The 24,060-nt window shown below is 42.3% G+C and overlaps 1 protein-coding gene across 1 annotated transcript in view; it reads right to left on the reverse strand.

Moving 5' to 3' along the window:
- CUBN (cubilin) overlaps positions 1–24,060 on the reverse strand; it is a 250,358-nt gene that overhangs the window by 41,441 nt on the left and 184,857 nt on the right. The window contains exons 46-56 of the mRNA XM_074985503.1: positions 23,591–23,769; positions 20,261–20,470; positions 19,835–19,975; positions 18,057–18,238; positions 17,083–17,254; positions 15,846–16,052; positions 11,372–11,521; positions 10,752–10,873; positions 8,631–8,856; positions 6,548–6,735; positions 1,370–1,532 (exon numbers count right to left, since the gene is read on the reverse strand). Coding sequence (XP_074841604.1) covers positions 1,370–1,532; positions 6,548–6,735; positions 8,631–8,856; positions 10,752–10,873; positions 11,372–11,521; positions 15,846–16,052; positions 17,083–17,254; positions 18,057–18,238; positions 19,835–19,975; positions 20,261–20,470; positions 23,591–23,769 — 1,940 coding nt within the window. The remainder of the gene's footprint in view (positions 1–1,369; positions 1,533–6,547; positions 6,736–8,630; positions 8,857–10,751; positions 10,874–11,371; positions 11,522–15,845; positions 16,053–17,082; positions 17,255–18,056; positions 18,239–19,834; positions 19,976–20,260; positions 20,471–23,590; positions 23,770–24,060) is intronic.

The following is a 24,060-nucleotide window of genomic DNA, read 5'->3' on the forward strand; positions in this document are numbered from 1 at the left end:
CACTTGAAACCCTCCCAGCTTGATGTAACCCATGATCTTTATAACCCTGATAGTACTCTCTTTGCCATTTATCTAAGTCTTGGTTTCCCAAACTGGGGGATGTGCCTCCCTGGGGAGGGCATGAAGAAATTCCAGGGGAGGTGCAAGGCAACCCAGCCCCTGCCAGTCATTCCCCTCACCTGAAGAAAAAGCTGGCCCTTGCTTCCAGTTCTCAGCCCCTGCCATTTCACATGGGCAACCCTGCGCAGCCGCTATAAAAAGCAGGCAGCCAGCAAAGGCCCAAATGGAGCTAGCTGCCTCCTGCAAAGGTAAGTTAGTGTGGGTTGGGGGGAGGATGGGTTAGATGAGGGGCTGGTGGTGCCTGGCTTTTAGGCAGGGGAGGGACTCAGGTAGGCGGCTCACAGGCAACTCGGGTGGCTGGCCTGCAGTAAAAAAGAGGTGGAGGGCGGGGGGTTTCTCAAAAATCAAAAGCAGGGCATGAAGCCAAAAATGTTGGGAACCACTGATGACGTCACTGAAGATGTGGAACGGAACCAACCCACTCTAAATGCCCTTCCATCTTGATTGTTAACCACAGATAATTATTCTCTGGGAGTGGTTTTCCAACCACTTGTGCACCCACGTTATAGCAACTCCATCTATGTTTTATTTCCCTTGTTTGTTTATGAGGAGGTCACACAAGCCAGTTTCAAAAGCCTTATTAAAGTCACAGAAGGGTTGCTTTGGCAGAACACCAGAAACAATCTGTTTTTATTAAGGCAATATCCTTCTACACAGCCATAGGTTTCAATCTTTCTGAAGTAGACATTATTCTAAAGGAAAAGGAGTTTTTCCAAGAGGGGGGTTTCCTTCTGAAGGAACCCCATCTACATGGCAGCTTTTGTTTCTGGAAAAGGCTCTTCCAGAAGTGAGATCTCATGGGAATATGCAAATTAGGCATGAGATATTTAAATGTGCACCTCATTTGAATGCTACCCTTCACTTATTAGCATATCCTTTCCAGAAGGGTGGTGCAGTGTAGAATTGGCCTAAGGATGGCAGCACGAGCTACAAGGAGTCAAAGTATTGTGAAGAAAAGACATACAAATGGATTTCTTCCTCAAGGATCCTAGAAACCTCTCTTCCAAATAACTCAGTTAAAGCTGCATTAACAAAAATGGAGTCCCTCATTTAGGTGTGCTCTTAAGTATCTGCCTAACTTCCAGCATATGAGCCCATTGACCCTGGTAAGACTACTGGCATGCTTAAAGTTAGCTGTGCACTTCAGAGCTTTGCTGAACGTAAGGCCAGGAAACAGTAGTTAGTCACAAAAAAAGTTTGTAGGCAGTCCAAAGTGGATGCCTTATATCTGAATTCAAGTATCACTTACTGCTTATGAAAGATGCAGAGAAGCCATGTCCTGGGGTATCCTGAGACTGGAAAACTGTCGTTATCACATTGCTGGGAGCAATAACAGACCCAGGAGCTGTACTTCCACATCCTGTGGCCAGCAAAGCTCCTGCTGCTGCTTCATTATTACTTCCTCTCCATACCTGACAGATCCAAGAAGGGAATGAATTAGTATTTTCGAACTCCATGCAGTCATTATGAAAGCATTATGGTGAATTACATGTACCTGTCCCTCAAGGAAGTTACCAATATACAAGTATATTCTACTTTACTTAAAAAGCATTAGCAGGAGACCCTGGATATAAAACATTTCACATGAACTAATTCTTACCTCTGTTTTCTCTTTTCCAGCTGAAATATTAATGTATTCAATATTAGCACCCATGTTTAAAATAAATTACTAAATGTACTCTCTATGCCAAGGGTAGACAAGATTTAGGCTGCGATATTAGAGTAATACATCATCTCCAATTCAGAAGCTTCATATAATTAATATCTTGACCTTACACTCTAAAAATATAGTTTGTTCTCATATTCTGTTGAATTTACTTGTTTAATGATGTGCATAGTTATATAGGAAGTTAAAGAAATGTAATATATGGCAGGCTTGTCATAACAAAAGGCATATTAAGGACTAGGAGAGTATTTTCCATCAGTTACCATGCAAACCAGTGGACATGTATAACATACTTGATGGGGACCACATTTTGAAAGAAATCATTCTCATATCCTGGTTCTGGGCATCACCTGACCTCCAAATTCATAGCTTTTCTAGACACCAAAAATCATGAACTCAATAGAGCCACTTGTGGAGCGCTTGCGAAAAATACCCCCAAATTAATGATTTTATGGACATATATTTTACTCAGGCTCTACTATAATTTGTGCAGTGCATTGTTGGATATGATACTGTATCTGTGTTTTGATTGTGTTGCTAATAAAGTCTTGATTTTGAAAAGGAAAAGGAAGCTTATGGCATTTCTCCTGTGAAGGGCAATATGCATTTTAAGAAAGAAAACTGAAATTATATGTGAAGTAAAATTGGCATAATTAAAGCGGGTTCGGGAGTGAAATTCAGGAAGATAGTAGTACAAACACACATGTAAAGTATGAGGAAATGGAATATTTAAAAAGTTTGTGACTGTCCTGCAGTAAACATGTAGTGCATTACAAATCATTGTATGTTTACTGTTCTTAAAGTAGAGGTGACAAAAAATATGGTTTGACGTTATTTATTAAGGACCATCTCATATTCACATCCATTGTGCGTCTTGAATTATTGAATTTTTACCAAATTCTAAGAAAATGTCTCTTTTTGCTATTTTGGTTGCTGACCCCTGTGCTAGAGGAAGGGATGGGGGGAATATTTAGTTGTTAAGATTATAATGTATAGTGCAGTTGCCCTGAACTCAGAAAAGTGGAGGGAGCTGGAAAGATCAAAGAGATTTGAAAGATGGGGCACTTTCAGATGACAGGAAATTGGGATGATGTTTTTCTTAAAATGACCCAATTAATTAGTAATTAGTATTTCTTTTCTGATTAGACCATATATGGCTAAATCCTCTTCCTTTATCACTGCACAACAATTAAGAGCTAATGTTTCCCTACCTGAGAGACACTAGCTAGAAGGAGAAGTGAAATGCAGGCTATGTGTAGATGGTTGGGAAAGTTAGGGAAACAATTCTGCATATATCCAGGCAGTATTTTAAAATGAGAGATGCTTGAATAAAAAGACTGTATAGGGTAGTAGGCGTGGTTATTGATAAAATAGGCAAGACAGGATGGAAAGCAATAGTGAAACCATATTTAAGGAATAAAGATGGCTATTTGCATAAGCTAGATATTGTTTTTGTTAGAAGGGAAACTGTGGTGGTAGTGGATGTGACTGTTCAAAGGGAAGACAACCTAATAGTTCGGAGAAGGCCCACAAGGAAAAGGTGACCTATTACTCTGATTTTCAGGAGGTTATTGGGAGAACTGACTGGGAGTAGAAATATCCACTTTTTTGGCCTCGTAATTGGGGCTTGAGGCAAATGGAGCCAAGATAATGATGAATTATTAAGGCTCCTTGGAATTGAGAAGGGAGAGAATTTTAAAGAAAATTTGCATGGACTCATGTTGTATGCCACTACTGATACAATGGCCATGTTCAGTGACAAACAGTGATCTTGGAGCTCTATTCCAAGAAGATGGAGAGAGTCTGTTCTCAGTAGTGACAGATGGCAGAACAAGGAACAATGATTTAAAGTTACAGAGGGAGATGTGTAGGTTGGATACTAGGAAAAACTATTTCACCAGGAGGGTGGTGAAGCACTGAAATGCGTTACCTAGAAAGGTGGTGGAATCTCCATCCCTAGAGGTTTTTAATTCCTGGCTTGACAAAGTGCTGGCTGGGATGACTTAGTTTGGGTTGATCCTGCTTTAGGCAGGGAGCTGAACTCAATGACCTCCTGAGATCCCTTTGAGTCCTGGGATTCTAGGATTTTATGATTCTGAGTATCCTATTGCATTTATATGATACATGTTTCTCTGTATTTTAATTTTGTTTTTCTCATACTTTTTTTATCATGGATTATTGGTTCTTAGTACCTCTAGATCCATGGCTACATTTTCACCTGTGCTTTTATATATGAAGGTCTTACTATATTTAATAAATATTTAATAATTTGGCTCATTACTATTATATTTCAAATTATTATTTTTTCTTTTACTGCACATAACTGCAGACTGGCTGCAAAGAATAGCCAGGAAAGGGCAGGTAGTCATGCCTGTGTAAATAAGCACTTAAGTAAAAACTTTAAGCACATGCTTATATTCCATTTAAGCCAATGAGATTTTACCACTTTCATAGAAGTAGACTTAACTAGATCTGTGGTTGGTCCTGCTCTGAGCAGCGGGTTGGACTACATGGCCTCCCGAGGTCTCTTCCTACTCTAATCATCTATGATTCTATAATATGCTTAAGTGCTTGAAGTTAAGTAGGTGCTTTATTGCTTTGTTGAATCATAGCAGTGTAAGACTGGAAGGAACCTCAATAGGTCATCTAGTCCCATCCTCTGCACTCAAGCCAGAACTAAGCAAAAACAAGACCATTTCTGACAGGCATTTGTCTAATCTGCTCTTAAAAATCTCCGTTGGTAGGGATCCCACAATCTCCCTAGGCAATTTGTTCCAGTGCTTATCTACCTTAATTAGTAGGAAGTTTTTTCCCCTAATGCTCAGCCTAAACCTCCTTTGCCACAGTTTAAGCCAATTTCTTTTTGTCATATCCTCAGAAGTTAAGAAGTACATTTTTTAATCCTTCCTCCTTGGAACAACTTTTTATGTATTTAAAAACTGCTATCATGTCTTCCTCTCAGCTTTCTCTTCCAGACTGCATTGCACCTGACTCCTGGCAGGCTTGGCCCCTGCCCCTCACAGCTGGGCCTGGAGGGACAGCGGAAGGGGTGGAATCTGCCACTTCTCACATCGGCCACTCCGGTTTGCTGTTCTGTGCAGTTTGGTCAGTGCTGCTAAGAGCTGCCATGGGCCTCTAGGCAAGGTGGGAGGAAGGCGTGGCTCTGTTCCCTGGAAGGGGGAGGGCCATTGGAAGAAAAGGTGGGGCCTAGGGCATTCGGCCCTCAATGCCACTGGGACCACAGAGCTGCCACCCTCCCATCTGAGCTCCCTCCAAGCTGTGCGCAGCTAGAGCTGCTCAGCCACAGCAATTCAAAGGGGTCTGGAGCTCCAGCTGCCACCACTGCTACTTTGGCAGTGGCAGTGGCTGGGGCTCCAGGCCTCTTTGAAAGGCCAGGCCTGGGGGCAACTGCCCCTTGTGCCCTACCCCCTTATACCTGCAGTAGCAGGCCTGAGTGTGGTGGCTGCCCGAGAGACAGCCTGGCTGGGCAACAATGGTGGGCCACCCTATACCAATGCCAAACTGCTGGGGACAAGGGATATGTTTCCAGGTTTCTTGGCCCTTGTCTCTGACAGCTGGGCCCAGGTGGGTGTCAGCTCTCCACTCCCCAGCCTGGTTCTTGCACGCAGCCACTGTACTGCATAGAGCAGCCAGCTTCAGTCATGTGAGATGCAGCTCCCTCCTGTTTCCTGCCTGGGTCAGGAAAAGCAGCCTAGCCTGCCATGGGGAACCACAGTGGGAAGAGGACAGAGTCTCCTGCCCCACAGATAACATGGGGAGGGAAAGCATGACAGCCATGCCAGTTGCAGAAGTTGCTGGGCAGAGGAGACACATGGGACAGTCATGTATCATGTGGCCTCCCATTTAGACTGTCCCCTTTTCTCCCCATATGGTGAGGCACAGTTACATGATTAATATAAACAATACACATACAAGCCAAGGTTTTCAAATGTTATTATTGTTGGGACTGTTTTGGTTTTTGGGCACCCAATTCGTGATGCATTGCAGAGGTTTGATTATCAGAGGAGGACCTTCAGCGCTTTCTTGTAACCAAGCTCCTTGATAGGCTGGGCACCTGAAATCTCTGTCCATTTGGTCTCAGGGGCTAACTTGGCCATTCATATTATTTTGTCCATGACATGCAAGCATTGTGTACAGCAAAATCATCAGGCTCAGCTTGGTCATTTTTAATCAACAGCCTCCTTCATTGGGAAGCAGTGAGATTTGCTGTCACATATTTACTGCAGTGGTCCAATGGGATGGAACACGAAATGGGAAATTCTTATGGCTTTAAAATTAATGTCATTTAGATCTTTTCTAAAGCTATGGAGCTGCTCAAGTCATCCTACATGATGTCAAATTACACTTGACCTTTATGACTAGTGGGAGTGCCGGGGTTCTGGAGAGAATGAGAACAAATGCCTCAGAAAAAATTAAACTATGAAGAATTCAAAGCATGTTCCACTCTGCTCTAATGCTTTCAAAACAAATTGCTCTTAGTTGCCAGTGAAAGAAATACAAGTGAGGACTGAGACAACCTTGACAGCCTACACACAGTTATATTTATAAATCACCGAAGGTTATAGCACCACAACTATGAATCTCCACTGTTATGTAGTTGTGGGAACAAAAAACTTCGAATTTCCAGGATTTCTGCATTTAAAAGGTCAACTATATCATTGTGCTAGTGGAGCTTTTCCTGATTCACACTTAAACACTGCAATCTGCCAAAATGCAGATCTCATAGCAGTGCTCTCTTACCTTCACATAGCTGCTCTGGCATGTTCCATTACTATCAGGGATCCCAAAGTTGTTATCAAAGCTCAATTCCAAGTGTTTGCTCTCATGAGTAATGATTGTCCATGTGCATCTGATGTTCACTGGAAAATTTTGAGGCCAATGGGGAGATTTGATTGTACCATTATCTGAATGAATGATTCCACCGCATCCTGGAAACACATAAATAGATAATAGAGCTGGCCAAAATGTTTCAGGTGCTGATGCTGCCACAGCACTCAGATAGACCTAAGATGGTTAGTGGCTGTCCCCCATATGTGCTTTCTCCACCTGCAGCTGCAGAGGAAGAAAGGAGAGAACCATCATACATTCACTCCCCTCCCCCATTGTTAGTCCTACTCTCAGAGAAGTATGGTGCGGGTCGATATGCTCAGGAGAGGGCTCTTCTTTTACTGCATTATTTCTCTACTCCATATGTGTCCTCTAGTTCCCTATTCATCTAACTAAGCTCTGTTCCATTGGTAAGTACTTGTGAAACAAAACTGACCACTACTCACACATGGAGCAAAGAAGCGAGAAGATCTAATTTGTACTATCACTTCTATAAACTTCTATAAAGCCTCTTGCAGGCCTCCTTCAATCCTGCACTCTTTTCCCATCATTACTGACTGCCATATCATATTACTTTCTCAAACCACTCCCAGAGCCGAAACCTCATTCCCTTGCCAGATCCCTCAGCTGTTTACTTTACAAAACTAAAACAGCACAGCTGTATATGCGAATCTTACATCAGTTCACTTGCAGCAGAATTCTGATTTCCTTTTCACCCCAGACAGTCCCACTGGCTTTGGTGGATTTGCAGGAGTTGTTAAAGCAGCACAGAATTTTGTCCAACATGTTTAGAAACAAATGCTAAATAATTCACCTATTAAGAGAAATAATCATACTTCCAGGGAAGCTCAACCTATGTGGTTCACATAAGTTGAAACATATTTTGCTTCCAATCATAATTTACAAAAACTATGGGTTCAAAATATTTCCAGAAACTCTGTAGCAAAGAGAAGAAAGTGAGAGAGAGAAATGTAAAACATACATTTATAACATTCTACGTTTGTCTCCTTGAGTAGGCTGGCGTGCACTATCAAACTGTTAGGCTGTGTCTACACTAGCTCCCAACTTCGAAGGGAGCGTGGTAAGGAGGGTGTTGGGAGATTATTAATGAAGTGCTGCGGTGCATATGCAGCACTTCGTTAAGCTAATTCTCCCCCGCAGCAACTTTGAAGTGTTAAACTTTGAAGTGCCGGCTCACGTGTAGCCGCGGCTCACCCGTCGGTACTTCAAAGTGTCTGGGCTACCTTGAAGTCCCTTTACGCTTCAAAGTTCAACACTTCAGAGTTGCTGCGGGGAAGAATTAGCTTAATGAAGTGCTGCATATGCTACTTACCATCTTCCCTTCAAAGTTGGGAGCTAGTGTAGACACAGCCTTAGTGTGCTTCCGCAGAGTCCTCTCAGGCACCACTAGTGGCAGGCTAGTGCAGGGTACATTCAGACCCCCAACTTGCCACAACTTTAATGTTCATTTAGAGAAACAATAATTTTCATTGATAGTCAGTGGGATTTAGGCTTGTATGTTAGGTGGAAACTTTTGGAATGTTTACCCTAACTCTAGTTTGATCCAGATTTTATTCTGATTCCATGACTATAATATTTAAAACAAAAGGCTGTGAAACAAATATTGTCACAGGAAGGAAATGTCTTGCAATCTCTGACATTAGACACAATTGCAGGGAGTATAAAGAAACAAGAACCCCTTTCATACAGGACATCAGCCTACAGCAATATAACACTTGTCATCACAAACCAAGATATGAATCCAAATTTTATGAGAGTTTGTAAGGTCAGAGTTAGTGTTTTAACAACTGTCAATTTCAGTGCATGCTTGTGTCAGTTAGGAGGCAATAATTCCATACTGTTTTTTGTGTTCACCAGCACAATTTTATTGAAAGAGGTTGAGATAAATGCTTTGAATTTATGGATGAAGAGTGCTATATGACTGCTCAGTATTGTTATGTGTATACAAAGGAGACAGTAATTATTTTCCTCTTACCTAAAGATTCTGCAGTCCATGTTGCATAAAAGCCACCTCTTTGCACTGAATGGTCTGAGTTAAAGATCACCACTAGCTTATTGGAACCTGACTGAATGGTCCCAGGAGATGTAGTTCCACAATATTGTCCAATTATAGGAGAACCAGGAGAGCCACCATTCAGAATAGTGACTGAGTCCCATCGACAGCTTGAGTGCTTTTCAACATCAAAGGCTGTAAAAGTAAGCTATAGACAAACAAGAGTGACATAAGAATAGCCATACTGGGCCAGACCAATGATTCAATATCCCATCTTCTGACAGTGGCTGGTGATACGTGCTTCAGAGAGAATGAACAGAAAATGAACATTCAGAACCTGAAATCAACTGCACTTGGGTAAAGCATCAGAACATATCTATTCAGGTATTTACCCAACCTCTTTCTAACAGTTTCAGCACAGCAAGTTGACAGAATGCTGACAAGTTGACCCTGGTACTTTGTTGTGGGTGTTGAGAATAGAGGTCCATAAGATTTAATGTGATAAAAACATACTTAAAGTAATTTCCTGAAAAGGGATGGACTTATGCACATGCTGAATTGCTTTCTAGAATCAGGGCCTGAGAAAATGAAATCTTAGCTTAGATTCAGCTGTGGTAAAAAAAATTAACGAGATGTTAAGGAAAATAGTCCATGCTCCCCATCCATTTTGGTCAGAATAATAAACAATCCATGACAATGATTGCTTTCGTTGAAACCTGCTAGAAGATGTTGCAAGCTTACCAAATGAGAACAAACACCTACAAAACTGGATGCATCTGACTAGAAGAACGTGGGCAGTGAGCTGCTGGCCCCTGTGTGGCATGCCTGGGGTGATATGCACATAGCTGGGATGTTCAGCTCAATGATTTCAAACAGCTCATTACACAGGCTTGCAGATTATTAGAGCTGTTCTTCCTTATTGATCTGCACTAATGAGTATCTGGTGCTTTTCCAGTGTGGTATTATTGCTGGGACTCTGTGTGGAAGAGCTCAGGAAAAAGATATGTAATTATCCCTCTAGTCTAATTTCCCCCAAAATTCAACCTGAAGCAAAGAGAAAGCATGAAAAATTTAAATCCAAAGGGTCAGTATTTGGAAAATTATATGAAACTGAAAATGGTTATTTATAATGCATAATGGGAAACCTCCAGGACAAGCGTTGCAGCCAGCTCCACTTACGACAAAAGCTTATTTTCCACTAATTAGAAATAGTACTAATTTAAATAAATGCATTGATTAAATACAGATTTGCTGACCCTCACATGCCCTCATTGCCTGTAAAACATTGTAAATACCTGTATAGTGACAGAGTGAATCTTAGATGGATAGAGCTTAGAGTGAGTCTGCTGAGCTGGCAGTTAGAAGACATCTTTTTACACATAAACTATGAAAGTTGGCTCTGGGAATTGCTGAGTGACAGTAAGTGCAGAGCACTGGTTCACAAAGCCATTTCCTATAATGATTAGGGAGGGATTCTGCTTCCTGACCGAACCCTAAAATGTCACTGCCTGGATCTCTTACCACAGGGACCAGAAGACGTCTACAGTGCAAGCACAGCATAGGGTCACTGCATAAGTGGCTCTTAGGTGGTCCACTCACAAGCCTTGGAGCAGGAGCAGGAGCATGTGATGGCCCTCTGTGGAGTGCCATAGAGATTCTTGGCTGCTCCAAAGCACCCCATTGGTAGTCTTTAGACAGCTGCTGGAAATTAGGGCAGAACTGGCAGTTTTCATTTATTCATCAGGCCACTCTGGTCTACAGAAATCGCCACAATCTTATGTGGAACAAAAATAACTTAGAGCCCCACTCTGCTACTGGCTGTATCTTCTGTGGAAGAGTGAGTGATGGGTGATGTCTACCTGAGGCAAAAGCCCACGACAAAATGAACTTCAATTTTTTGAAGAATAGACTAAGATGTGCAGAAGCAGTTTTCTCTCTATTGAGTATTTTGCCCCCTTCCTTGGACGAAAGTGACATTTTCATTCTTTAATATTTCCCATTCTTCAGACTTTCAAGCCTTTTGAAAATCTCTTTTCCTACAGACTCATGAAGCACATTAAACACAATCACTCTTTTCTATAGCAGGTGTTTGGTGTTACTCACAGTAATAGTTTGACCTTGAGGAGCTTCCAACAACCAAGAACAGTGATTTAAATTGCTGTAAGGATCTGGGTAGTTAGGACTTGCGATAACCCCAGTTTCAGCTGACTGTATCCCACCACAAGCTGCAATAAAAAATGCAGGTTTGGATATGTGAGAAACTGCAGGCTCTGCACAAACAGCTGCAAAACCAGTAATCTTTTAACCTTAAAGAGTTGGTATTAACTAGGTCTTCAAAAAGAGTACAAAGTATAAGTATCAATGTGCCCACTAGGCTTCCTGGTCACTGGGTTGGTCAGTTTGAAGAACCTCTATCACTGTGGGCATTATCAACTAAATCTCTGTTTGCAAGAGTCTCCATGTGTTCTGAGCATCATCCCACCCCTCACTAGCACTGCAAAACACTCAGAGGCAGGTCAGTGAACAGAGATAAGACAGAAGATAGCATGTGAGAAAGCTCAGCTGGTAACACGTGTTTGGCTCTAATGGGAACATAAGGAGCAGTCTGCTGTGGGCCTGTTTGAGGCCAGATCTCACAGCTCATACTCCAATGTGATCCGCACGACTAGCAGCATTTAATGGACTTGCCACAGTTAGGAAAAATAGCTTGTCATAAAAGTTACCTGTAAACCTGTAACTGGCATAGAATCCTGTATCTTCCACATGCTCATCACTTCTGAAGTGCACCCAGATCTGAGGAGCTGCTATGACTAATGGCACTAAAGGTGGTGCCTGGCCACAGAGTCTGGATATCAGCTCTCCATCAGCATCCCCTGAGTAAAAACACATGGCAAGTTTACAACCCTGAAATATCTCTACTAAGTTAAGCCATGTGAAACAAACGGGAGAGAAGGGGATGAAACAGCATCGAGGCTTTTTTTGTATTTAACACACACAAAAGGATATTCAGGCGGAACCTCTCTAATCTGGAACAATCTCACCCAGCAAATTCTGTATTCTAGTATGATTTTAGTTAGCCAGACAACCACGATTATGGGTGTGGTCAAGTTTCCCATTGTCCCATAATGTTTGTCTGAAGCCACCGATGCTGGCTCCCAGTGTCCCATGGTGTTCTTCAGCTGTAATTTCCCGCTAAATGTCTTTTAAGAGCCCAGTAAGCAGTGGAAGTGTGGGTAGTGAGCTAGACAGTATTGACCTCCCATTTACCAGAAAACTTTTTCATCCGGCACTGGTCAGATCCCGAGGGTGCCAAATGAGAGAGGTTCAACCTGTAGTACTCATTAGAAGGAAGACTAATTAACCTATATGTATAACTTTTTGCAGAGTTTTATAGTGGCATTTGGACCACACCAGACTGGGAACAATGACAGAAGCTGTATTATTCAGCCTTTTGTAGTGAATGAGCACATGCTATGTGTAGCTCTGTGTTAGTCATCTTAATCTTTTCCTTTGATCTCTTGATGCCTGTGTTTGGTCTGACCAATGGGTACAGAGAGTACTCAGTCACAGACTAGCCCATAACACTGCAAGTCATATAGCTAGAGGGGTGGCAGAGGAGGGACTAGCTAACCTATTTATACTTATGTCCCTTGATTATTCTATTCATGTAATAACTGCAAAATTAAAAGGGAATTTTCAGTTTGGATAAGATCTGTCTAATTTCAGTAATGTTGGGGTGTCCTTCCTTCATCAACAGTAACTCTTAGATCAGTTTAAGGTACCTCCACAGATATCTGCAGCTGTTCCCTTCAAAACACTGTGTAAACTTAAGCAAAATTTGTTCTGTGAGTTGAAGACTTCTCTATAGAATCTGAACAAAGATCGACATTAGCAGATGCATTTGTTGGCACATTCAGTCATCTGCAAAGATTTCTACAAACTTTTATTCCATCTTTACTGGTTTGAGAAGTAGTTTATTTTTAGTGTTGCGCAGATAAATACTCATAATGGGGAAGAGAGAGAGAGAAGGGTGAGGCACTTCGTACATGTGTTTGTCAAAATGGTCCAGAAATATTTTCCAAAATTTACATCTTTAAGAATATTGGACTATAGGTTTATGGTTTTATTCATAAGCAACTCAGAAATTTAGGGCAACTATATCTCCCTGTCCCAAATATGGGACAGGGTGATATGGGGCAGGGTGGGGAGTGGGGAGTAGCTCGTCCCAGCTCCACCAAGCCAGGAAAGAGGAAGCAGGGAGCCAGGAAGGAGGCGGCAGCTGCTGGTGCTCCCCAATCCCCAGGGAAGTGGCAGCCCCCAGCACTCCCCAAGACCTGGGGAACTGGCAGCCCCCAGTACTCCCCATGAGCCCTAGAGATGTGGCAGGGACATGGCAGCCACCCATGCATCCCCCTGCTTCCCCAAGGCTTGTGGAAGTGACCTACATGATCTCAGGCCAGCAGCCGTGCCTGCGCAGCAGCTGGTGGAAAAGGTCAGCAGAGGGAGGGCCCAAATACAGGACAATTTAGTCCCTTTTAAAACATAAGCCAGGACTCCTTTTTGGTGCTTCCAATAATGGCCCACCCCACCAAATATGAGATGGATAGTCTCCCTACAGAGCTTGCAAAAGAAGAGGCAGCCTGGTCTAGCACACAGAGAATGTGCAAAAGAGTTGAAACTTCTGGGTTCTATTCCAGAGCCCGTGATTGGTGCTTAGTGTGACTTGGAACAGGTCACTCAATCTCTCTTAGATGGGCATAATGATATTTAGCCATATTTGTAAAATGGTTTGAGATCTGTGGATGAAAAATAGTTTATAATAAACTGACATCTAATGTGAATTACATAGAAAAATAGCACAACCCGTCTTTTCCGGTGTTATACACTATCTGGAACATAATGGGACACTAGCCATCTATCTGACTTAACTTGACTCAAGCTGAAAAAGGTGTAGACTGAATAATGAAGGCCAGGGTCTATCACATAAAAGTAAAGAACACTCATTGAAAGAGCATGGGTGTAAAATTAGACTCATTCAACATGTGCAATATACCTCACATAGCTGATCATTTAAAACAATATAAAACTTCACCCAGGAAACTTGAAATGAAAATTGTTTTACTTTTAGGGAGTAAACAAATTTTTGTGTGAGTATCAAGTAATATACACTTAATTTTCTAACTAAAAAACCCCATACAATTATATGCTCTATGGGCAATTTCAGGAAAATAATCCTACACTCTCTTGCTGAGTCAGCATCTCCCATCTCTCTGCTACCCAACAGGACCTTTTCCCAAATTCATGCCTTTTCTTGTGATGAGGTTCAAGGAAAATTCATTAGGAATTAGTGACTTTCTGCACCATTAGAGTCACACTGCTCACTAAATGTTGTCAGCACATACAGCTGAGTTAAAACAGCCCGTCTTTGCCATGAGGCCAATCTCATGTAAACTGAAAATCCACTAGTTTAGCCAATGTGAGCAATGTTGAATAACACAAGATTAAATTTGCTTCCTTTTCCTCACATGGACAATAGACTCCCTCTCACCTTAAGCACTTTGTTATCATAGCCTGAGGGCACGAGAAGCAAGAAGAGGTGAGAGAACAGAGATTTATTTTAGTATTTTTCTTTCTTTATTTTCTACACTATGGAGAACGTCATGAACCTACTTTTTAGGATTAAGGAGAGAGGACAAGCTTAAACCTACACATCCATGTATTGTTATTCAAAACAATGAAGATGTAACGTATCTACCCTCAACGTATGAACATCTCAATGAAGATGTAACATACCTGCCCTCAGCCTTCAACTTCCTGAAGTGGGACTCCAAAGAGGATGGAGAGAGGGTGTTCTCGGACGTGGCAGATGACAGGACAAGGAGCAATGGCCTCAAGTTACAGAGGAGGAGGTGTAGGTTGGATATTAGGAAACACTATTTCACCAGAAGGATGGTGAAGCACTGGAATGTGTTACTTAGCGAGGTGGTGAAATCTCCATACCTAGAGGTTTTTATGTCCCAGATTGACAAAGGTCTGGCTGGGATGATTTAGTTGGGGTTGATGCTGCTTTAGGCAGGGGGCTGGACTCCATGACCTCCTGAGGTCCCTTCCAGCCCTAGGATTCTATGATTCTGTGATTCTACCCTCAAGTCTCTCTCTCCGGGGGAGTCACTGATATGACCTCTGAAGGCAGAAGACATCTGGTGTTTACATGTTGCAGTCAATTTTAATTGAACCATTTTTAATATTAAAAGGAAGAGGCATGACACTTTCACAGTGCCTTACAATGCATGACAGCTGAGAAGGTCTGAAGAGATCAACTTTCCAATATACAGTGTATTAAAGTGTTAAAGAAATTTATATTAAGCTAATTTCTCCAGTTTGATACCTCTTTAACTCCATTGATTTTGGTAGAATTACATGAGCATAGCTGAAATAGGGCAGTGGCAAATCAAGGCCTGTAGTGAGGCTGGAACTATCACTTTTCATGAGTGTCCCCCAGTGGTGGCCTACAGTTAAATCTACACTGCAGCCCAGAAAGACACCCTGAGATCGATCCACTGGCAACCGATTTAGTGAGTCTAGTGAAGACCTCCCCTTCCACCCCCCCACCCACAGCAGACTGTCTTTAACTCAGTCATAGTGGCCAGCCGGGAGCATCTCACTCCTCAGTTCCTGCCTACATTGAGCTTTCTGTGGCCTTGCCACTCTTCTAGTCAAGCACACAGTCCTTTCTCCCCCAGCTCCAAGCAAAATTAGATGCTGCCCTGTTCCACAGATCCTTTTATATGGCCTTCTTGAGCCCTGATTGCCTGCTTCACCTGCAGCCACTCCAGCCTCTTTGGAGGATGTCTCCACTGTTCCTATTCCTGGGATGGGTGTGGCAGAAGTCCGAGCCCTCAAGCAAGGGGCCTTTGGGTCTAGTCTATCCCATCACAGGTCCTATGGTTCCAAAGAAAGGCATATCTTCTAGTTCTAAAATATGTTCAAACATATTTACAAATAGTATACTAATCCAGGAAACATTTCTGCCTTTATGTTGATCAGACTGTATTTTATCACAAAGTACTGTATCAAACATCTTTTAATTTTTGGAGCATTGCTATACAGTGTACCTAACACGACACAGTTGACAATAAAGTAATTGATATATTAATATGCTTAATTTGCTTTTCTGTTCCAATTGACCTCACGTACCCACTCGGAATTCTAGGTAGTCAAACTGGCAGTCTTGGTGGTGTTCCAAATGGAAATCCTCAAAGGAGATGTAAGTGGATGAATTGTAGTGAGATGGATTCTTGATGGTCCACTCGCAGTTCAAGTTGTTTGTGTAATTTCTGATACCGTCATAGCCTGGAGAAGTGAAATTCCTTCCTTCAGCTTCCATGAGGGTCCCACCACAAACTGTAGAATCAAGATACCATTTATTTGAAAATAATAATCATACTTTTGCTGTACCAGGACAAGTTTTGCTTCCTTTCACTCCTGCGTATTGATAGCTACAGCCGTGTTACTGACAACAGATGTAAGTCCGGCTTCATTGTCTTCTTTAGATAGATGCTGCTGCTTTTGCAACAAGAGAGTGTCCACCCAACCCCTGGGTACTCTTGGCAACATATTAAAAAACATGTGTAAAGAAATAGACCCAGCAGTTATCCCAAAATCAAATCAAATATCCCAGCCACAACATAAATATAACAAAAGTTAATTAAGTTCCTGACAACATCCATACTTCACCTCCATGCCACCGCTGCCTAGCCTTACGTATTGCCCCACTGCTTATGGGCAAGGAAGAGAAGACAGACTTTGCAGCATGACCTGAAGATCAGCTCGTTTATCTTGTGGACACTGGGGGGAGGGGTGTTCCAGAGGCATGAGTCCTGAGAGACAGTGCTCTCTGCCAGCTGCCCATCTCTTGTGTGCAATAAGTGAAGGTTAAGACCGTACTCACATCCATAGGTAGCCAATGAAGTTATCCTGCAAGAGGTGCACAAAACTACCATCTCTTCTGAGCACCCAAGTCATTCTGACTCTGTCACAAAGCTTCCTGGGGCAGAGCAACTACACTCCTCTTATGCCAGGCTAAGTGCCAAAACCACAGTCTAGATCATCCCCAGAAGCAAATGATGTGTATTTAGTTCTCATTGCAAAAACACCGTGCTCCACAGAGAAAGTTGTCCTTTTCATTTTAAGCTTTGCTTGCATGTGTGCATGCATCCCCACAACCCTAAGAATTGAAATCAGAAGCCCTTTCTACTTATGTAAGACAGATGATTGCCAAATTTGAGGGGTTTTGGCCCAACATTTTCAAGAAATGAAATGCAGAAAATGTTCCAGTTCTCGAATTTGTCTAATTATTTTTTGGCCAGGCAGGAGAAAGAAAATGGTGTCCCAAATGTACTTCATATGAGGTTAATTTAAAAATGTACGTTACCTGCATCCTCACTAGAAGAATAAGACATACTGAAGCCTCTGGCTGAAACAGAGGTATCTGTGACCAAAATCACCTTCATTGTGTTGCCTGAGGATTTCACTTGAGTGCCTGGATTTACATCACCACACAGTTTGGCTAGTCTGGGAGAATTCTGCCTGAGGCCATTGTAAACCTGTTTGTTAAAAGTGCAAGTTTAAGCCAAATATATTCAGAGTCTAAATGTGCTTCACACATTTAGCACAAGTGGAATAGTAAAGCTACAGGGTTAATCTGACTCTCCCTCTACTATAATTTCAGAAGTACCAGAGAGGGAGAAAAGTTGTTTTCAGTTGAGATTCAGTACGAGATGGAGAGTTACTGGCACACAGGGAAGCAGGAAGGTGGTTCCTTTCAAGTTCATTACTTTGTTAGCTGAGAAAGGTACAATGTGTGTGATTTTTCTGAAACAGGGGAATAAGGGCATGGAGGACAGCCACATGATGGGGGCGAGAGCTGCTCCTGGCTCTATCACACAAGTGGATGGAATCTTGGCTCTGTCCCTCCTCCAGCACACAGGACAGCCTGTGCTTCACCAGTTGAAGGGAGTGTGTCTGTCCATATTGTAAAGTACAAGTGTATTTGTGGGAGTTGTAAAATAATAAATAACTGGATCCTGTTTAATTTAGTAAATAAGGCTCTGAGCCTGCAAATACTGTAGTACATGAATAATTGCACACAAGTCATTCCATTAGCTTCGTAGGGACTAGTCACGTGCATAAAGTTACACATGACCTGAAGTTCCTTCCTGAACCTTACAGAGTCAATATCATCCTTTCTCTGTCACCACTGCCTTTTTTGGGGGGGTGGGTCATAATTTGCAATAGAATCAGATGTGCAAACATACACATCATTTTAACAATACCACTCTGGAAATACCTTGTAAGTAAAGTACAGCATGAAAGAGTGCTTTCTCTGTATTCATTGGTTACACTTACAGCCACATAATCTAAGTCGCACCACTGGTAGCCATCAGTTTTCATATCATTAACCGTTAGAGTGATCCGTCGTCCTTCTGCGACGGTGATCCTCCATTCGCACACGCGACTGTGTGGGTACATGTTAGGATAATTGGGGGAGGTAAATGTCCCAACAGGTGCAGTAAGGTCTCCACCACACTCTGGAACAGGACAAATAGTAGGTAAGCTCTCAGAGTATCATCTGTTAGTCTGTATGGGCTGTGTCTTGACTAGCCCCCAGCTTCGAAGGGGGCATGGTAATTAGGGTGTTGGGAGATTACTAATGAAGAGCTGCGGTGCATATGCAGCACTTCATTAGGCTAAATCTCCCCTGCAGCAACTTCGAAGTGTGAAACTTTGAAGTGCCAGCTTGTGTGTTGCTGCAGGTCAGCCACGGGTACTTCGAAGTGCCCAAGCTACTTTGAAATACTGCAGCTGACCCATGGCTATATGCAAGCCGGCACTTCAAAGTTGCCGTGGGGGAGATTTAGCATATGCACCGCAGCACTTCATCAGTAATCTAGACACAGCCAAGGTGTTACAGGACTTCTTTTTGTTTTCTCAGAGTATCGGTGTGTACAAAATAGTTTCTGGAGGTAAAAGATTAAAGCAGAACCATGGAACTGATATAAGAAAAAATATCTCTTGCTTGCTTGAAATTTCAATTTGCTAATGAATTTGCTTTGCTTATATCCTTCCATGTATTGGTCACAATGGTTGGAGAAGCTTAATATTTCTGGTAGATCTGCTCAAATGAGCCATTAAATATTTGCGAAAATATGAATGATAATTGACAATAGTAACTAATATAAAACCAAAGATTCATGTTTGCTTCCCTTAGATGCCCACGCCAGATGATTGGCTTCCTGAACTGCCCAGCGACTATAGTGTCAAGAGATCTGAGTAGCTCACTGTGACAGGCTAAACCTGCCATCTGGAAAAGGATCATGTGATACAGAGAAAGCTGGGTCCAAGAGGTCACAATGGAAAGGATGTGTTCTCTTGCCCCTGGCTGCCTGGGGCAAAGAAATGCCTCTGAGGAGAGGGGTGAGCCATATTTTTCAGTTGAGTTGTTTTATTTTGTGGTGTTTTTCTCCTTTTTCATAAATTGTCCCTGAGGAAAGAGCTTTATAATGGACTTGGGTGGGAAATTTGCTTTCCCTCCCTAACTGGTGAAATAACCCACCAGCCTCCATGCCCCCTTCTCCTTTATGCAGAGACGTAGTTTAGTAGGTCAAGCTTTTCGATGATATAGCTATATTTTGTACATCTTCTCCCCATATGACTGTGTCCCCAGACCCCGCGAGTTAAACAATACAAGAGAGATAGTTTCCCTCTTCTTCTACTTTAATTTCAGAAGCACAGGCAAAGGAGGAAGGATGTTTCCAGGTGAGATTTGCAATGAGGAGTGGGATTCTCAAAGTAATGGACAGGATGGGAGTGACCGGACGTTCCCGGGAAGTGGGCAGGAAGTGGTGTGGAGTGGAGTTTCACTACAGATGAACTTGCTCTGGTGTATAGCCCATGATGGTGGCAGGTAGCGCAGGCTGTTGCTTGTTCTAACTTTGACCCAGGCAGGGCAGCCATTGATCAGAGAGCCACAACCCCAACATAGGTCAGATTTAAAGGACAAATATACACTGCTGTAAGAATCAATGCTTTGAAAACAAAGCAATTGCACTCCGCTAAAGATGGAAAATGTGCTTAGCTGTGTATGCTGCCCTGCTTATGGTAAATTGCCACTTTACAGATCTAACCTTCAATACTCGCATCAAAACGCAGTCTGAATCCTAGGGCGTTGATAGATCCATCAGTGATGAACTTGACATAAGCAAAACTGTTAGAAGTATCCACTGCATCAGGGATAGTTGTACCACAGTATCTGCCCAATAAATTCCCTAGGCAAGTCAAAGACACAGATGAGTTTTATTACCAGGATGATTTTCACTCAAATTTCTATTCAAATAGCACCACCAAGTACAGATCATTAGGGGTGTTTAAAGAAATAAAGCAATCTCAGGAAACAATTGGTTTTTATTTCCTTTGCTTTACTTCAATAACAAAGGTAACTTGCTGGCAATAAGGAAGGGATGTGTATTGCATGTAGTTCTTTCAACAGCAAGGGTTTTTAGTAGCCTCCTTTGAGGCTTGCTGCTGGGATTACACAGAAGCAGTCTACTTACCTGAAGCATTGTAGTCGCGGACTTCCACAAAGTCATTTGCACACTCAGGGGAGTCTTGAATATCTAGTGCTTCTAGGCTAATTGTGAGATAATGGCCAGTAGGTCCCCGGAGAAACCACTCGCAGAACAAATTGTCTTGATAGTGCCGCTCGGGAAAGCCAACACTTTTGATGACACCATTTTGTCCTGTCACCATTCCACCACATGGAGCTGCAAAGAGAACAATGCTTCCATTGGTTCTCTGCCCCCAGAACAGCACCGTATGGAACAGAGCTGCCTCTCTCCCACAAGACTAGAACAGCACATTGCCAAGTAGTTCAGCTCAACGATAGTGGAGATTGTCCTCCAGATTCTAAGTCTCCTACTTCTTCCTCATAATTCCATCAGACCCAATTTCTTTTCACAAATACATCTGCAGTGGAAGTTGTTCATTTTCTCTCTTTCTTACCTCCCACTGATCCAATCTCAGCCACAGACAAATTCAAGTTACAAATTTGGGGCTTGATTTTCATTTACATTGAAATCCCCTTTTCACCCTGGCAGTGTAAATGAGAATCAGGTCCTTTGGGTGGATCAAGATTTCAAACATCTCAAAGTCTGGGAGAGTTTTGATCATGGATTTCGTGTTGGACCATTATAATGCTAAATGTCATTTGCTAAATTTGGATCTAGATTTTTAAGTTTTGGTTGATAGTTTAGATTTGAAGCCATGGGTTAGATTCTTCTCCAGATTTAACTAGGCAGTTATATTCATAGTCTATTTGTTGTTTATGTCTCATGCATTACAGAATTACATGTTTCATATGTGTTTCCTACGGCTTATGATTCCCATTTCCCTGTCTTTCTCTGTGCTGTTGCTATGCATGGCCTGACTTCCCATTTCACAAAGACACTACCCTCTTTTCACTCATGTCTCTCTTGAAATTACACTTCTTCCATGAAAAACACAAAATGTGAGTTCATAATGAGATTAATGTTAAGAACAAATACATTATTCCCAGTGGAATATATTGGATTTCCCAGTGCATCCTCTGTGTCAGCCAATTAGATTACAGACTTTTTCAAGCCAATGATGTATTTCTCTTTAGTTGTGTCTACACTTGCATTCCTCTTTCGAAAGAGGCATGCAAATGAAGGAAATCAAAAATGCAAATAAAGTACTGATTTATATATCAGGCACCTCTTTCAAAAGAAAGACAGTGGTGTAGATGGGGCTCTTTTGAAAATAAACTGCATCTTCAAAAGAACCCTTCTTCCTGACACAAAATAGGACAGAAGCTCTTTTGAAAGGAGAATATGCAATTGAGGCACCTGGTATGTAAATCAGTACCTCATTTGCATTTTCAATTTCCTTCATTTGTGTGCCTCTTTTGAAAGAGGAATGCAAGTGTAGACACAGCTTTTATGCCCTGTGCAGCGGTGATTATACTGAAGGCTCTTAACAATTGACTTATTCCAACATAATTAAGAGAGGTAGTTGAGATACCAAGATTCTTTTTTCACAGATATAATTCTCTCTTAATGCATGCTGTCCATATTTTCATACAGTGGCTCCATCTCCACTCCTCAAAAGCTATATATGTAGTTTTTTTATATTTCAGATCAAAACATAATCAATAAAATCTTGCATTAAACTATAGATTTGCTATCAAGAAATACAAAGAAGAAACAGCCCCAACATCCTAGTTTTGAAAGCTCCCAGATGAGAACAATATAATAAGCAAATGCTTCTCTCTAGATGTCAGTGAATCATTGAGCTCATGGAGCTGAGGAAGTGGGTCTGTCCCGCGAAACCTCATCACCGAATAAATCATGTTGTTAGTCTTTAAAGTTCTACATTTCTGCTGTTTTGTTGGAGTGCAGACTAACACAGCTACCTCTCTGTTATCATTGAAAACTGACATTTTATATTGCGCTAAATCTCTTTTTAAGTAAAACCTTGTAGCTCTTTGTTGGTTGTTACTAGCACCACCTTAGCACCTTATTGAATTATTTCCTTTTCTGGCAGGCAAATATTGACTCTTCATCCTATTCCCATTCCATCACTCAACCCCATGCTGTGATTAGCAGGGTTCCCTTGCTTTTGCCAGTGCTTTGTTTGCTTCCTGGCACTGTTAATACAACCTCCTGCTGGTACTTGCTCTTTTTGCAACACATACCTCTTCAAGGCCCTTGTCATTTAAATTACACCCTATTTGTACACTGAATACCGACTCAGATTACTGGCTTTACACCTCTAAACTCATGTCCAGCAATTTGCTGACCAAGGTGTATGTGAGCAGTTCCCACAGATGGCAGGGTGGGCCCCCTTGCTGGGGTGCGGGGTCCAGGGTGTGGGTCTTCAGCCCCCACCTGAACAGGCTAATATATCAGTTTGGGGTGTGGCCCTTTCCCTCCGGCAGGAGAGGGGTTCACTGGGAGGGGCTTCCCCCCTTTGTGCCTGGGGGAGGGTCCTGAGGTCTGCCCTCCGGCAGCCCACCTGGTGGCAGCTCTGGCTCAGGCCCTGCTGCCTCAGAGTCGGCTCCTGCCTCTTGGCTGGTCAGCCCCAAACCGGGCTGGTTTCCCTCCTTTTATACCCCTCCAGGCCTGACAGTGCCTGCAGGTGAACCAGGGTGGGGCTGGACTGGGCAAACAGGCCCTGTTTAACCCCTGCCCTGCCTGGCCTTCCTCTCACACTCTTACAGTGCACCTGTCACGTAATTTATCATACATCACAGTTTATGTCATGGGCCTCCGCACCACAGGTGCTAGAACCACTTTGTCCTTGCTGCATTTGGCTCTTTTAGTGTTGTCCATTAGATTACTTAAGCTGAAACCCACAAGGAAAAAGGAAAAGAGAGTGCCAAAGAAACACCGGGCATCAAGACCTGCAGACACACACAAAAAGCTGGAATACACCTCGTCAGAACTGAAAAAGATCGCCCAGGACAGGGGACGCTAGTGAATGGTCACTAACGGCCTATGCTCCAAGATGTAGGAGTGGAAGAGGCTTACTGTCACTATTAGATTACTGGAATGTGAATATCAGACTTATTGAATTACTAATCCTCATTTTCACTGCAGAAATCCTACAAGGAATTTCCAATTTTGCGAGCATTCCCACTTATTATTAGGGAATTAATACATTAGCATTAATTGATGCAATGAGTCTGATTACATGAATCTGTGGTATACAATAATGGAAGGAGGTAAAAGCTTCTATCAATCAATCTATTTTCAATAATTCAGTCTTTGCTGAATTAAAAACTGCAGGACTTGGAACTCTTTTCTGTTCCTTTGCTGGCTTCAGAGCAGTAAAAATGCAGTAAACTGAACAATTGCTGGCATTACCTCTTGAGTACTTGGCACTGAATCCAACATGTGTGGCACTGTTGTCTGATCTAAATCTCATATAAATGATATCTCCTGAAGACCTTTGAGTGCCTGGCAGAGAACTTCCACACAGCTTGGCAAGCACTGGTGCACTGGAGTCAGCTCCATCACGCAGTTCAAGGTAACTGAGCACACAACTAAAATGGGAGGAAATGTTCTATTTAATTTGCAGGGGAAAATGATCTGCAACATTTCTGTAAGTACCTGAGGCCTTCAAGCAAGGGAATGTTAGATACATCCAATGCAGTGTGACTAGGAAAGAGGCACAGGCATACAGCCAGACAAATTCATAGAGTGCAACGGGGCTTGAATCAATTATAATGCCAGAAATACTAAATAAGTCCCAAGCAGCCCTGATGTTACTGAAGCACGCAGCTACTAACAGTTTAAAAAAAAATAAAAGCCTTAAATAATGTCAGGTTAAATGT

Source organism: Carettochelys insculpta, chromosome 2 (assembly GCF_033958435.1).
Source record: "Carettochelys insculpta isolate YL-2023 chromosome 2, ASM3395843v1, whole genome shotgun sequence".
In the NCBI taxonomy this organism is placed as follows: Eukaryota; Metazoa; Chordata; order Testudines; family Carettochelyidae; genus Carettochelys; species Carettochelys insculpta.